General features: G+C 39.8%; 1 protein-coding gene across 2 annotated transcripts in view; it reads right to left on the bottom strand.

Moving 5' to 3' along the window:
* The window catches only part of ramp1 (receptor activity modifying protein 1), a 112,874-nt gene that overhangs the window by 94,412 nt on the left and 1,687 nt on the right, over positions 1 to 16,775 (bottom strand). The window contains exon 1 of one of the 2 annotated variants that reach the window (XM_028808028.2): positions 1,163 to 1,241. The exons of the other annotated variant lie outside the window; for it this stretch is intronic. Coding sequence (XP_028663861.1) covers positions 1,163 to 1,171 — 9 coding nt within the window. The 5' untranslated portion in view covers positions 1,172 to 1,241. Of the gene's footprint in view, positions 1 to 1,162; positions 1,242 to 16,775 lie in introns of those variants that run through there. 2 annotated transcript variants of the gene reach the window in all.

The following is a 16,775-nucleotide window of genomic DNA, read 5'->3' as shown; positions in this document are numbered from 1 at the left end:
ACTGAAGGACACACTTTTTATAAACTCGGAATGACAAACGATGGTGGCGCAGCGGTCAGCATCACGGATCCGGCGGTCTGAAGTTTCACGTCGGCCATGGGCGGAGTCTGACATTTAGTCGTGTGGTTCGGGCTGACGGATAATGAAAAATAACTACCGTACATTACGGTCACTACCGTACTACTACATTTTTATATCCTAACTCCAGGTCAAATAAATTTCTCTTAAAATAAAGTTAATATAAAAAAATAAACCTTATTTACATGAACACGTTTAAATTTGTGAAATTACAAAAAACTTCACCACAGTACCGCTAACGATACTTACATGACAGAAAGCGGTGCTATTTTAATTCATTTACTTATCAGCAGGAGTGAAAGGGAATGTCTACAGGACGGTGGTGAGACCAGCTATGTTATATGGGGTTGGAGACGGTGGCACAGTAGACAGAGCTGGAGATGGCACAGTTAAAGATGCTAAGATTTGCATTGGGTGTGACGAGGATGAGGACATTAGAGGGGTCAGCTCAGGTCGGAAGGTTTGGAGACAAAGTCAGAGAGATGAGATTGCGCTGATTTGGAGATGTGCAGAAGAGAGATGCTGGGTATATTGGGAGAAGGGTGCGAAGGATACAGTTGCCAGGCAAGAGAGAAAGAGGAAGGCGCCGATGATGGGTGTGACAGAAAGATATGGAAGAAGATGATCTGCTGTGGCAACCCCTAACGGGAGCAGCCGAAAAAAAAGAAGAATTGTAATCGTGATATGGCAGGTGCTTTCTCATTTTAAATAAAGCTCGAAAATTAGGAAAAGCAGATTCTCCTAAGAAAGAACAGCAGACAGCCGCTGTGGGGAGGCGGGCTATAGCGGTATTCCAACGCAGTACATAAACACGTTTACTCTGCTCATACACCGGACACTTTAAAGAACCGAACCAAACCAAAGCAAAGCAGACGCCAGGGCCACTCATATAACGAGGTACTGTACTTCATTACTTGTGTAGTTGATACAACAACACCTTTTACACTTCATAACGCTATCGAAAACCACTTTGACACCTGATCACACATACGACAACTCAGTTGAATCCCAGCGTATTTTATTTCTTCTGCTGAATGTTATATGAACAACTTTAAGCGCTTATACATCGTAACTGCTGGCTTACCTTGCACATTTAGGATTTTTTCGGCATCCTTATGTCTCTCGGCATTGATATCCCGAATAACATCTCTACGTCCTCCAGGGGGATTTAACGTCCACGTGTTTGGTATTATCAGTTTGATGTTCTCTTAACAAAATACTTATTTTAAAGAAGTTTATATTCTCTCCAAAGTTCTTCGTTAAACAAGCTACACACGCGTAGACCTACTGACGTATCTAACGCAATTAGTCTTCAACTGCGCGCCTTAATCTCGCGTGTGCGCAGTTCTCAGTTCACCAGTTTCGCGCCGTAAATACATAATAGCTGATTGGTCTGAAAATGCAGGTTTTGGGAAGGATTGATATGATTGGTGGAAAGTTCGTTAAACGAGCTACACACGCGTAGACCTACTGACGTATCTAACGCAATTAGTCTTCAACTACGCGCCTTGATCTCGCGCGTGCGTAGTTCCCAGTTCACCTGTTTTGCGCCGTAAATACAGAATAGCTGATTGGTCTGCAAAATGCCGGTTTTGGAAAGAATTGATATGATTGGTGGAAAGTCCTTCGTTAAACGAGCTACACACGCGTAGACCTACTGACGTATCTAACGCAATTAGTCTTCAACTACGCGCCTTGATCTCGCGCGTGCGCAGTTCCCAGTTCACCGGTTTCGCGCCGTAAATACAGAATAGCTGATTGGTCTGAAAATGCCGGTTTTGGAAAGGATTGATATGATTGGTGGGTTCTGCTGCATTGAGGAATGTCCGCTCAGTCTTTCAGTAACAACTGGCACATTGCTCAGTGTTGCCAGGTCCGCGTTTTTCTCTATCAGTTGGGCTGCTTTTTTTTTTGGCAATAACAGGTAAAGCAAAATGACACCTTATATCGGCTAAACCAGTAACGGCGCACTGCACGAATAAACTTGACTTACAGTTTTCATAATCTTTCTCTGTACGTTTATCGTTTGTTTGCCCAGAGGTTGATACGCTTGCTGCTTCCTGATCAGCTCTTCTTTTCTCCACCCTAGCGGCCTGCTTCTTCTCTTTTTCCGTCGGCATCTTTTCGCGTTAAAACTGATTAAGTCAGATTTTCTGCTGCAATGGTTTGTATTAAGTTATATGCGTATTACGTCACAATTTCTGTTTAGCGGCCATTTTACCAAGGAATGTCGAAGATGTATGTCACTCAGTTAGATGCAGAAAGTTCGATGCGGTATTGCAAGTAAAGTCTAATCACAGACAAGAATGACAAAAATAAAATATACCTTTCTCTTTTTGGAATCACTAGTTGTTGGGCATTAATTTCTTCTCTTTTTCCGAATATATTGGTTGACCGTACTAAGTATTGCTGTTTGTGAATCATCAGCATAGCTTAGTTTTAAGTTAGGAACCCAATCAGGGTTGACTTCATCCTGCGTATATGTTGGTGCTCCTGTCAAAAAGATGCTTTGCTGAGTTCCATCCATTATCCAGCCCGCTGTATCCTAACTACAGGGTCACGGGGGTCTGCTGGAGCCAATCCCAGCCTACACAGGGTGCAAGGCAGGAACCAATCCCAGGCAGGGCACCAGCCCACCACAGAACACACGCCCCCACACACCAAGCATTAGGATCGCTAATGCACCTAACCTGCATGTCTTTGGGCTGTGGGAGGAAACCCACGCAGACACGGGGAGAACATGCAAACTCCACGCAGGGAGGACCCGGGAAGCAAACCCGGGCCCCCTTACTGTGAGGCAGCAGCGCTACCCACTGCGCCACCGTGCCGCCCACTTTGCTGAGTTACAAGAGAATTTGCTAATTTGGAATTAAAAGCAAATACTTCATATTTAGTTAAAAGTAACCCTTTCGATAATACAATTAATCTTTTCAAAATGGATTTACTTAAAGACAAAAACTCACTATGGAGTACAGGATGTTTTTAACATGTCATCATTACTTATGTCACTTTTATACCCCTATTTTGGAAGGCACTAGTGTGTACGTATGTATGTGTTATAACTGTAGACCAGTTTTGATGCTGTCAGTAATCACCATCACATTTTTTACTTACCATAGCATTCCCGAAAGATTAACTGCAGTTTGAAATATATTTACTGCGTTTATAAAAGTAAATTTGTGTGGATCTAACCTATCTGTAAGGAAATGCTCGGAGCACACAATGTGCCACTTCCTGACAGTATGGCCGTTCAAGTTTTTGAGATTGATGGCTTTTAGCCAAGCTTTCCGTCGCCTTTCCGTTAGTTCTTCGGTTTCTTTTCATTGATTTTTACGAACCGAAGGTATACAAAAGAAACTTAGCTCAGGGTTTTTCTTGCTGCTGTTACTACAGCCAAACACACAACAGTCGATAGTCATGGTCGTTCAACTCGTTCCTCAGTAAAATGGCCGCCGCCTCGTTTTCATTTATGCGTACTTTGATAATGACGTCAGCTTAATACAACCCATTACTTAGTTTGTTTTCCTTAATTTTTCACTTAAGATGGCACTTAAGTCTTCAATCTGCCTCAACAATGATTTAAGATATGAGGAGGTAGGAGAAGTGACGGTGAAGGTGGTAGGGATGAGAACGGCGCCCATACGCATGTGCCGCACGGCTGCCCTGCTGGCCGCTGCCGAGAGTTGATTCTGCAATAAAATAAAATAAAAATAAAAAGAGGAATAAAAATCATCACCCGAAAGCGGATAGTAGACGTCATGTAGTATATGTGTGCCAAATTTCAGGTCAATAGTTCAAACGGTTTGTGAGCTACAGGTGATTTAAAATCCTGGACAGACACAGTAGTGTATTATAGAAGCAGATAAAACGATTACAATATGATAAGATTACAATATGCAAGCTTTTCAGGCAACTCAGGCCCCTTCTTCAGGCAGTTTGTAATTTTTAATTTGGTTTTAGCAGAGTAAAATGGCACCCAATCCGATTACATTGTTCAATAGTGATCCATAGGGCATTTCGATTCACTTTATTGAGTCAATTCTTTCAAACCACCCCTTTAAGTGAATCAATTCTTTTGATTCATTTCATTCACTTGACCGGCCGGCGTACACTTGGGTGTTATAGTGGAACCACACTAGTCAGCAGAAAGACAGGTATTGAAACCAGAAAATGAAATCAGGTGAGAAAATAAAAACGAAATTCAATATCAGGAGCAAACTCAAAGTCAGTAGGACAAGCCAGAAAAATTCGCTACCAAAAAACAGAATTTAAAAGCACGAAACAAATCAAAGTATGCTGCTTTGTTTATCCAAACTCTGCTAACGAGAGGAGCGTCCTGCCCGTGTTTAGCGGGTCACACAGATGGCGCCATCCGAAGGCGCTCCCCTGGGAACCAGCTGGCATCTGGACAACCGGCAACCAAAACGGAGCGGCGCACACAAAGCTATAATTAAGATCAAAACAATGGGATGCCTGGGTCACCTTTGACCATGTCACAAATGATGAATAAAATTTTCTTGCATATATATCTCTATATATATATAATCCAACATCCGTCTGTCTGTCTGTCCGTCCGCTTTTGACAAGAGGACTACTTAACGGATTTAGATCGGGTTTTTTTCTATAATTTGCTTGAACATTCCAGTTGATTTTGCAGTCTGTCTCATCGCATTAAGTATCATCGTTCGCTTGCAGTACTGATTTATTTGCACGAATCCAAGAGAAATGGGGCGGGGCCCTCCTCACCTCCACTTAGCTTAGCGAATGAGAGAACTACTTAACGGTTTTACATCAGGCTTTTTCTAGAATTTGCTTTAGAATTCCGGTTGATTTTGCGACTTCTCTCATCACGCAAAGAGTCATAGTTCGCTTGCAGGAGCGATATATTTGCACTAATCCAAAACTGGGGCTGCGGGCCGAGGGGTGGGGGAAGCGTGATGTCAGGAGTGGGGAGCCAGGCGGGGCCCTCCTTGCTGTCCTATTTCACTCCTACGCGGGCAAAGCCACAGGACACGACTATTATATATATATATATTTTTTCAAGCCACAGTACCAGTCAAACTCAGGTAATAGAAGAATTTAAAAATATCTGTTATCTCTTCGCCCCATGTGTACCTTCAGTGCTTTTCCTCTGTATTTGGATGTGTGGACGTCTCTTACCCAGCACTCCCTCCCTCTCATTCCCGTAAAGCCTGCTGTTCAGACTCACAAACTACCACAAAGAGGCCTTGCCTAGTGTTCTAAATGAGTTTCTCTCCCAAAAATATAAACAGGCTTTGGCCCACACAGGCCTAAAAAAAAGGGAAACCCTAGAATCAGAATAATCTTGAATGAATAAAATAGAAATAGAAAAACTATGAAATACTCTCTGCAAAAATATTAAAGGTTTATTATTAAGAGAAAACGTACAATTACAAAATACCTAAAAGAGCAAAAATGGTGTGCCTAAAAAGGCAGCACAAATTTCTGATAATCAAATTTCCACAAAGTAGAGAAGGAAAAGTCAACACAAACCAGAAGATTCCAAACATACTTACTAAATAAAGAAGGTTCCACAAACATCTGGAAAAACTGACTGAAGTATACAGTCAAGGGTGCAGTCCTTCAGTTGGATGTCATGGTGGCTCCACATAAAGGGGAGAGGGCACATCACAAGATACACTATGAATAGCCTAACAGGTCAGGTCAAGTTGGGGAGCCTGCACGACGAAACAGCTCGAGATCCTGGTTGGCAATCCCCCTAGACAGACATGAGGTCCAGTCCCACCCTTTGGAAGTGAGCCTCTGTCTGCCACAGCCAGGTGTTATGTGGGCATCCCCAGAGGCGGGTAGTAATGAGTTACATTTACTCCGTTACATTTACTTGAGTAACTTTTTAAAAAAATTGTACTTCTAAACAGCTTTATGTTCTGTGAAATAAAAGAAGCTCCAAGAAGCTCAAGAGGCAAAAAGGAGTTGCAATCCAAAGCAAACGCAGTCCCAGTACAGAATCCGGATACAAAGTCCAAAATCCAGTAAATCACCGAAGCACAGCCAAACACAAGAACTCACCGACTCCCAAACACGTTCACAATGAACCGCCACCTGCTGTGGGAGACCCCCCAGATTTATAGAGAGGAGGAGGGCAGATCCTGGCGGTAACTGTCTCTTGGGGGGACCACCCACAAAATGTTTGGAGCATAACACAGGCGAAGAAAACACAGCTAACTGAGAACAAAAGTACAATAATATAAATAAACAGTTCAATGATGAACAAGAAGGACACAACACAGGGATCTGCACCTCAGCCTGAGGACGAACCCTGGGGCAAAGGGCCGACAAGAATATCGAGGCAACTCACAATGCTCATAAACAAAACAAAGCCAAAAACAGAATTGTTGACAAAATATGAACATATATCTTAACAAAAGACCAGAAATAAACAACCACAACACAAGAAGACTTCTTTCTTAAGGTCTTCATTTAGTACCACGCCTGATTATCAATCGATCTGCTCTTATAACACAAACCGAAACGATAGACGAGCGCCGGCTCAACGCCTCCGGTCTACTGAAGTGACACCCACACCAACAGATCATGCAAAACCATCAGGCGCACATCTGCAGAGAGCAACACGCACAAGCGGGTTTCCATGTATGCGCCTACACAGATCTGACTCGCTCTGATGTCAGCATTCAGATCGATCTGCTTCTGGGGGTCTTTCATACTACCCTCCTTGGAATAGTAGGAAGGATCCGGCATGAAGCCAGCGCCAATGTATCCTACCATTTAGTGAGGTGAAGACATGACAGATTCCTGCCAGTAATGTTACTGGGGTGAGGAGGAATGTGCCCAGTATAACACATCCTCAAGATGGTTGTGAGCTCCAGCATTCAATGAATAAGCCGAATACTCCTTTGAGTTCAAAGGCCAGGTTTGATTTCAAGATGGGCAAGCAAGGCCCAACATACAGTAATGGAAAATCCCTGCTGGTACTCGATGGGTGTCAGGAGTGGGATGGCCGTCATGAAGTATGGGACAGAGGGTGACAGTATGGGTCATGTGAGCCTACTGGGGATCAGCAACTGCATCATCTCAAAATGAAGAGTGATGCCAACTCTCCTAATTAGATAGATAGATAGAGTGAAAGGCACTATATAATAGATAGATAGATAGATAGATAGATAGATAGATAGATAGATAGATAGAGTGAAAGGCGCTATATAATAGATAGATAGGATAGATGTGAAAGGCGCTACATGATAGATAGATAGATAGATAGATAGATAGATAGATAGATAGATAGATAGATAGATAGATAGATAGAGTGAAAGGCGCTATATAATAGATAGATAGGATAGATGTGAAAGGCGCTACATGATAGATAGATAGATAGATAGATAGATAGATAGATAGATAGATAGATACTTTATTAATCCCAATGGGAAATTCAAATACTCCAGCAGCAGCATACTGATAAAAACAATATTAATTATAATTAAATATTAATTTAGCACTGCTGAGCAAGAAATTTAAATAAATAGGAGAGCTGCCATCTGTCATAAATTAATGTTGTTCTTTGCGCTGGATGACAGCTCTTATCATAGAGAATCCATCTTGTGGGATTATTAGCTATTTTCAGAATATTTGGACAAAGTTTAAATGTTATTTTGATTGTTATCATCTTTTCTTTATGTGACATGCAGTTACAGTCATATGAAAAAGTTTGTGACCCCCTCTCAGCCTGCATAATAACTGACTCTCCTTTCAACAATAAAGATACCAGTGGTATGTCTTTCATTTCCTAAGAACATCTGAGTACTGCGGTGTTTTCTGAACAAAGGTTTTTAGTGACGCAGTATTTAGTTCTATGAAATTAAATCAAATGTGAAAAACTGGCTGTGCACAAATGTGGGTCCCCTTGTCATTGTGCTGATTTGAATGCCTGTCACTGCTCAATGCTGATTGGTGTGATGAGCTCATTAAGCCTTGAACTTCATAGACAGGTGTGTCCACTCATGAGATATAAAGGTATTTAAGGTGGTCCATTACCAGTTGGGCTTCCTTCCCTTTGACTCTCCTCTGAGTGACAGCATGGGATCCTCAAAGCAACTCTCCAAAGATCTGAAAACAAAGATTGTTGAGTCTCCTGGTTTAGGGGAAGGCTACAAAAAGTCATCTCAGAGGTTTAAACTGTCAGTTTCTGTAACTGTAAGGAATGGAATCAGGAAATGGAAGGCCACAGGCACAGTTGCTGTTAAACCAGCAGGTCTGGCAGGCCAAGAAAAATACAGGAGCGGCATATGAACAGGATTGTGAGAATGGTGACAGACAACACACAGATCACCTCCAAAGACCTGCAAGAACATCTGGCTGCAGATGGTGTATCTGTACATCGTCCTACAATTCAAACATCTGTATGGCAGGGTGATGAGAGAGAAGCCCTTTCTGCACTCACACCACAAACAGAGTCACTTGTTGTACGCCAATGCTCATTTAGACAAGTCAGATTAATTTTGGAACAAAGTGCTTTGGACTGATGAGACAAAAATGGAGTTATTTGGTCAGAACAAAAAGTGCTTTGCATGGCAGAAGAACCACCAAGAAAAACACCTGCTACCTCCTGTCAAATTTGGTGGAGGTTCCATCATGCTGTGGGCTGTGTGGCCAGTTCAGGGACTGGTGCCCTTGTTAAAGTCGAGGGTCGGATGAATTCAACCCAATAGCAACAAATTCTTCAGGATAATGTTCAAGCATCAGTCACAAAGGTGAAGTTACGCAGTGGTTGGATATTCCAACAGGACAATGACCCAAAACACAGTTGGAAATCTACAAAGGCATTCATGCAGAGGGAGAAGTACAATGTTCTGGAATGGCTGTCACAGTCCCCTGACTGGAATGTCATCAAAAATCTATGGGATGATTTGAAGCAGGCTGTCCATCAAATTGAACTGAACTGGAGAGATTTGGTATGAAGAATGGTGAACACGACCTCCATCCAGAATCAGACACTCATCAGAGGCTATAGGAGGACAGCGTCTAGAGGACAAAAGGAGGCTCAACTAAGTATTGATGTCATAGCTCTGTTGCGGTGCCCACATTTATGCACCTGTCTAATTTTGTTATGATGCATATTTCATATTTTCTGTTAATCCAATAAACTTAATGTCACTGCTGAAATCCTACTGTGTCCATAAGGCATGTCAGATATTAAAAGGAAGTTGCTACTTTGAAAGCTCAGTCAATGAGAAACAAAAATCCAAAGAATTAACAGGGGATCCCAAACTTTTTCATATGATTGTACATGTCACGTGATTGCGAGCAGCGCACCAATGACATATGCAGAAGTTCTGCTGTAGATATCTGTAAGCAAAATATAAGTTTAATATGTCACTGTGATCAGTACTTTTTATTTTAAATCTACTTTTCTTTCCACTCACATGTACAGCTAACACAAGGCCAGATTTAGCACACAGGAGTTCACCATAGAAGACCTGCTAGGTAAGATGTTTAAGACAAGATAAGTTTAGGACAAACTGTGAAAATGGGCATTGTACTATTTCTGTGTGTCAGAGTCAGCATGACATTGGATTTTCTTTTCCTTGTTTGGAATGCTATGATTCACCTAAGTGGTGGCCTGCACATGGAGAAAGGGTATAACCCTTGGCACATTGCCCGGCACACTCTTTGAAGATGACGGACGGATAAGAGATAACATCATCCGATCTGGAAAATCCTTCCAGCGCAGCGACGTCAATGGCAGACTGTATACACACTACCTGAAAGGTCTTGTCATGGCTTCCTTCGTCTGTTATGCTGCATAAACTGTTATTAAACAAAACTAAGATATTTCTCCTATATGATTTCTTACCACTGTGTCACTAAGGCAGGGGTATCACCTTTTTATATTACATCTATATAGTTTTGGGTTATATAACATGCCGCAATTGAAAAAGAACTTACTCCAACAAGGGAGCTACCGCCCCCTGCTGGATACAATTTCAAGGCTCCACAATGGAGCATCATGTGAATTTCCCCTTGGGATTAATAAAGTATCTATCTATCTATCTATCTATCATATAGTGCCTTTCATATCTATCTATCTATTATATAGTGCCTTTCACTCTATCTATCTATCTATCTATCTATCATATAGTGCCTTTCATATCTATCTATCTATTATATAGTGCCTTTCACTCTATCTATCTATCTATCATATAGTGCCTTTCATATCTATCTATCTATTATATAGTGCCTTTCACTCTATCTATCTATCTATCTATCTATCCATCATATAGTGCCTTTCATATCTATCTATCTATTATATAGTGCCTTTCACTCTATCTATATCTATCTATCTATCATATAGTGCCTTTCATATCTATCTATATCTATCTATTATATAGTGTCTTTCATATCTATCTATCATAAAGTGCCTTTCATATCTATCTATATCTATCTATTATATAGTGTCTTTCATATCTATCTATCATAAAGTGCCTTTCATATCTATCTATATCTATCTATTATATAGTGTCTTTCATATCTATCTATCATAAAGTGCCTTTCATATCTATCTATATCTATCTATCTATTATATAGTGCCTTTCACTTTATCTATCTATCATATAGTGCCTTTCATATATATCTATATCTATCTATTATATAGTGCTTTTCACTCTATATATCTATCTATCATATAGTGCCTTTCATATCTATCTATATCTATCTATCTATTATATAGTGCCTTTCATATCTATCTATTATATAGTGCCTTTCACTCTATCTATCTATCTATCTATCATATAGTGCCTTTCATATCTATCTATCTATCTATCATATAGTGCTTTTCATATCTATCTATATCTATCTATTATATAGTGCCTTTCATATCTATCTATTATATAGTGCCTTTCACTCTATCTATCTATCTATCTATCTATCTATATCTCATATAGTGCTTTTCATATCTATCTATATCTATCTATTATATAGTGCCTTTCACTCTGTCTATATCTATCATATAGTGCCTTTCATATCTATCTATATCTATCTATCTATTATATAGTGCCTTTCACTCTATCTATCTATCATATAGTGCCTTTCATATCTATCTTTCTATTATATAGTGCCTTTCACTCTATCTATATCTATCAATCTATCTATCATATAGTGCCTTTCATATCTATCTATATCTATCTATTATATAGTGTCTTTCATATCTATCTATCATATAGTGCCTTTCATATCTATCTATATCTATCTATCTATTATATAGTGCCTTTCACTTTATCTATCTATCATATAGTGCCTTTCATATATATCTATATCTATCTATTATATAGTGCTTTTCACTCTATATATCTATCTATCATATAGTGCCTTTCATATCTATCTATCATATAGTGCCTTTCATATCTATCTATATCTATCTATTATATAGTGCCTTTCATATCTATCTATTATATAGTGCCTTTCAATCTATCTATCTATCTATCTATCTATCTATCATATAGTGCCTTTCATATCTATCTATCTATCATATAGTGCTTTTCACTCTATCTATCTATCTATCATATAGTGCCTTTCATATCTATCTATCTATCATATAGTGCTTTTCATATCTATCTATATCTATCTATTATATAGTGCCTTTCACTCTGTCTATATCTATCTATCTATCTATCATATAGTGCCTTTCATATCTATCTATCTATCTATCTATCTATCTATCTATCTATCTCTCTCTCTCTCTCTCTCTCTGTGGATAAATTCTTTCAGGTAAATCCTTCCAGCGTAGTCAACCTCCAAGTAGGCCCAGCACTTGGTTTCATTTTGGTTTTGACTTCCTTCTATCCCTGACTTCACTTTTGACCCGCTGGTTATTACGCTCTTTTTGGTTTTGACCTTGTCTGTCCCTCACTATGAGCCCTCCTGACGTGGCACCTTATGGTTTCCTTGCATCCCATAATCATTTGTGGAGACGCCGTCTCAACAGCATCTTTCGTCATTTCTGGGATGGTGCCATCACGGGATCTAACAGTAAACGCCACACTCTCTGCCACTTTCTTTGTGAAGGATATCCCACTTCTGACACCATTGCAGCTGAGATCAGGATTCCCTTTACTTCCCTGTGGGGTTTAACCCCCATCATGCACTCACACCCCCTTTCCATGGACTAAATGAACAAACTAACAGAGGAGAACAAGAAACTGAAATAGTTGTTTTCACTAGGAGTCCTGATCTTGCAACTAAAGTTTATAAATTTATAAAGAAACCCTCATTTTGCAATTAAAGGTTATAACTCAGGGGATGAACCCTGCGACAAATTTCAACAACTTAAGAAACGACCCTTAATCTTGTGATGAAAGCTTAAAAAATTACGGATACGCCCTTCTTCTATCGTTTAAAGTTGTCTGTTTATCGACGAGCGCTAATTCTGTAATTTAAAGATTACAACTCTATAGATGAGCCCTAATCCTTTAACAGCACTTTATGGATGCTACAATTTAGGGTTATAACTTTACAGACGAGCAATGGCTCTTTAATTTAAGGTTATAACTCAGTGGATAAGCCCTAATCCTTTAGAAAACGTTTATAAATTTGTAGACAAGCCCTAATCCTCCAGTTTAAGATCTGAACTTTATAGTTGAATCCTAATCAAAAATTTTATCTTAATACTGGATGAGCCCTAATCCTGTAATTTAGGATTCTAAATTCTGAAGAAGATATAATCCTGTGATATACTCTCATCATTTTGTGCATAATCCTGGAATGAAACAATACACTGGTCAACAAGCATTTTGCTACTGGGAGTCTTTCATCTTTACTTTAACAGGTTTCACTTGCTGACTCCAAATCTGAAAACTGTTTTCATCCAGCAGCACGTCCCGTTTTTTAGTTATGATGTTCCAGGTGTTGGACAACTAGGGATACTGGACAGGAAAGGCGGATAACCATTTAGATAGATAGATAGATAGATAGATAGATAGATAGATAGATGACGTGAAAGGCACTATATAAAAATAGATAGATAGATAGATAGATAGATAGATATGAAAGGCACTATATGATAGATAGATAGATATGAAAGGCGCTATATGATAGATAGATAGATAGATAGATAGATAGATAGATAGATAGATAGATAGATAGATAGATAGATATGAAAGGCGCTATATGATAGATAGATAGATAGATAGATAGATAGATAGATAGATAGATAGATAGATATGAAAGGCGCTATATGATAGATAGATAGATAGATAGATAGATAGATAGATAGATAGATAGATAGATAGATAGATAGATAGATAGATAGATACTTTATTAATCCCGAGGGGAAATTCACATTCTCCAGCAGCAGAATACTGATACAAAAAAAATATTAAAGATTGATAATAATTCTGGTAAAAACAGACAATAACTTTGTATAATGTTCGCATAGAGCGCTGTGTTGGCTGGGATTGGCTCCAGCAGACCCCGTGACCCTGTAGTTAGGCTGTAGCGGGTTGGATAATGGATGGATGGATGGATATTATACAGTAAATATGTGTTTGTTCTTTACAGGACAGTACAGTAGTTTAACCACAAGATGAAATGCCAGCTCCGTCATAAATAATCCAATCATTAAGCCATCAAAAATACGCCGCCAGTGTCACCGACAGGCCACCGCAGTGCGCGCCAGTAAAACAGTTGCAGCTGCGGGTGCGTAAGGCAGGATCGAGCAGCGCGGGCAGACGCGGGCCGAAAGAAATCTCTTAGTGTAAAAGTTCGTTTTAAAAGATTTACTGAAAATGTATAATAAACAGTCTACGAAGAATAAAGAAAAAAAAGGTTACACACGTAGAATAAAAAGCAAATATATATATATATATAAACGTCTCCTCTTTAAACTTTGCTTTTCTTATCAAACTTCAGTTGTTTCTATTCTTAAAGATGTTTTACTTCCCCTTCAGTGCGCTCTTAACGTAAGCGGCGCTGCGCGTTCAATGAAGCACAAGTTAACTTTCATACTATTGGGACACGGAAGGCAAAACCGCGTGCCCTCCAAGCCTTATCATCGGCACTAAGTGAGACTAATCTGTGATTTGAGGGACAAGAAATCGTTAGAATACACCAATTCAACTCAGCTTGTGGGGGTTATAAGGACCCCCCAGCTAATATATACAGTAGGAAAACGGCTCTTACAACAATCAAGAACACACATGTCACGCCATTTAATTGAAAAGAACTGAATGTTTAGTGAAGTTACGGCGCGTTGTCTTGAGGAGAAGAAACGTTTGTTTTTGTGGTGTATGGCGTCCTAAAGGGTTTGCCAGTTTATCAAAAACCACCCACCATAAATCAACTTCCATAACCTCATAAAAAAAAGCCTTCAGCACTCGAGGAAAATTACATTTGTCAAATCTGCTTACGTTTTCTCTTTTTTTCCTCGCACTGTGCAAAGTTATGCAGCTCACCCGGAGCAATAGAATAGGGGGCGTTTCCTTATGCAAATATCAGAGCTGTATGCAAATTTTGAAATTGGTGCCAAGGAATAAAAAAAAAAAAGTTCTGAAAAACTGCATCCTACTGCGTACGGCAACCACACAAACTTTTTCTGCCTCGGGTGCACATTAATTACAAGTAATATCGGCGCCATAAAGCAAATGCATCTGATGATTCGGAGTGAAATGAATGGAAGCTGGCAGTTGAAAGTTAAAGAATGGGTACACTTGGTGAGCGCGTGACAGGGTGGAGGAAACCAACAGCAGCGCTTGGTGCAGTAAAACGGATGGCAAAATGCGATCTCCTTTCTGATGGCTGCGAAGGACACGATGATACTTCAGCAAGGCTTGAACCCCAGTGTTTGAGTGACTTTTATTTTGATACGTTATTACAGCGTTATTGGCTCCAGCAGACCCCCGTGACCCTGTGTTCGGATTCAGCGGGTTGGAAAATGGATGGATGGATGGATTACAGCGTTTCTCAACCTTGAAGTATTTACGACCCGAGTTTTCATAACAGTTTTAATCGCGCCCCCCCTAACGTTTTTTTGAAAGGAGCCCACTAATACCAATTTGTTCTTTTTTTAATTAATGATATATCATAGATGCATATTTTATTATTGCCCTGCGGTGGGCTGGCGACCTGCCCGGGGGTTTGTTTCCTGCCTTGCGCCCTGTGTTGGCTGGGATTGGCTCCAGCAGACCCCGTGACCCTGTAGTTAGGATATAGCGGGTTGGATAATGGATGGTTGGATGGATATTTTATTATACCTACTTAACTTTTATCGACATTTATCGAACTCTGTTATTTATTTTTCTAGTATCAGAATGTAGTTTAAATTTTAAGTAATGTGTTTTGGTTTCAATAAATGTGTTTTTCATATTTTCGAGTCTTGTTTTCTATTTTTCACATCTTCGCGCCCCCCTGTTTGAGAACCGCTGCGCTATTGGGTGTCTTTGGTTTACATAATTAATTATGCAGTTTTTGCCGGGAATAGGAAAGGAAAATAGCGACATATGGGGTTAACACACAAGCACCTCGCTGTAAAGTGAACAAGGTATGAATTTATCTGTGTTATATGTAAAACAAAAGTCACAAATGTTTATGTGAAGTTATTTACATGATTTTTATTTTGTACTTTGCCTTTATAACTCTTAAGGTGTGTTTATGAAACAAGGTCACGGAAACGGTAATAAATACTCATAAACCCAACAGTCTGAGAGTTGACCATCATGCACCTGGGGTCGCTACAATGGCATTGTCTTGTTTATGGTGTCGTGGTTAACGTTTTTCACAAAAAAAGAATATCATTTAGGGATTAACAAAGTAAACAATATTACATTGGTCTGAACATTTCATTTGAATACTTTAACGTTTTGGGCGGCACGGTGGCGCAGTGGTAGCGCTGCTGCCTCACAGTATGGAGACCTCCACGTTTGCATGTTCTCCTCGTGTCTGCGTGGGTTTCCTCCCACAGTCCAAAGACATGCAGCTAAGGTGCATTGCCGATCCTAAATTGCCCCAAGTGTGTACCCTGCGGTGGGCCGGCACCCGGGGACTGGCTCCAGCAGACCCCCAAACCCCGACCCTGTGTCAACATATAGCGGGTTGGATGATGGTTGGACTTTAACGTTTTATATTTTACAGTTGTTTGCCTTCGTTGTTCAACAGTTTTACTCCATAAAAGTAACGGTCTTTTTTTTACAGGGTTTTCCGTGGTGTGGTGAGCGCATGCCCGATAGATTTCTTTTCTTTTTTTTACTTTCTCGTATACTAAGGGTAAGTATTGTAATCGTTCGAAAAAAATTCGATGTCGACATTTTGATGAATTTCGACGTTTTAGACCTCCCCGAGTCCGAAAATACCATTTTTGGAATTGTGTGTGTGTAAACACGATAACTTGAGTTCGCTTTTATTTAGGTCAACCAAATTTTGCATACAAGTATTAGGTACGAAACTTAGATTTCTATCTTTTGAGCTATTTCCGTTAACCGTAAGTGGTAGTTTTTTTATTCATGCAGCTGCAGAGTCCGATTTATTCAGCTTTCCTTTAGTAATATTTGTTCACTATGTTATTGAGTTGATTTGTTGTTTAATGTTCGTAATATAAAAATCTAATCATTGTCTTGCTGTTTACTCCTCAAATATCCATCCCCATATATGAGTAGTGGGGAGACCGCTCACGATTTTTTTGTCTCGTTTTCCAGTTGGGAGCACAGACAGGTGTG

The sequence above is a fragment of the Erpetoichthys calabaricus genome, chromosome 8 (assembly GCF_900747795.2).
Source record: "Erpetoichthys calabaricus chromosome 8, fErpCal1.3, whole genome shotgun sequence".
Lineage (NCBI taxonomy): Eukaryota > Metazoa > Chordata > Cladistia > Polypteriformes > Polypteridae > Erpetoichthys > Erpetoichthys calabaricus.
The sequence above is the reverse complement of the archived record's forward strand: the minus strand, read 5'-3'. Positions and strand labels throughout refer to the sequence as shown.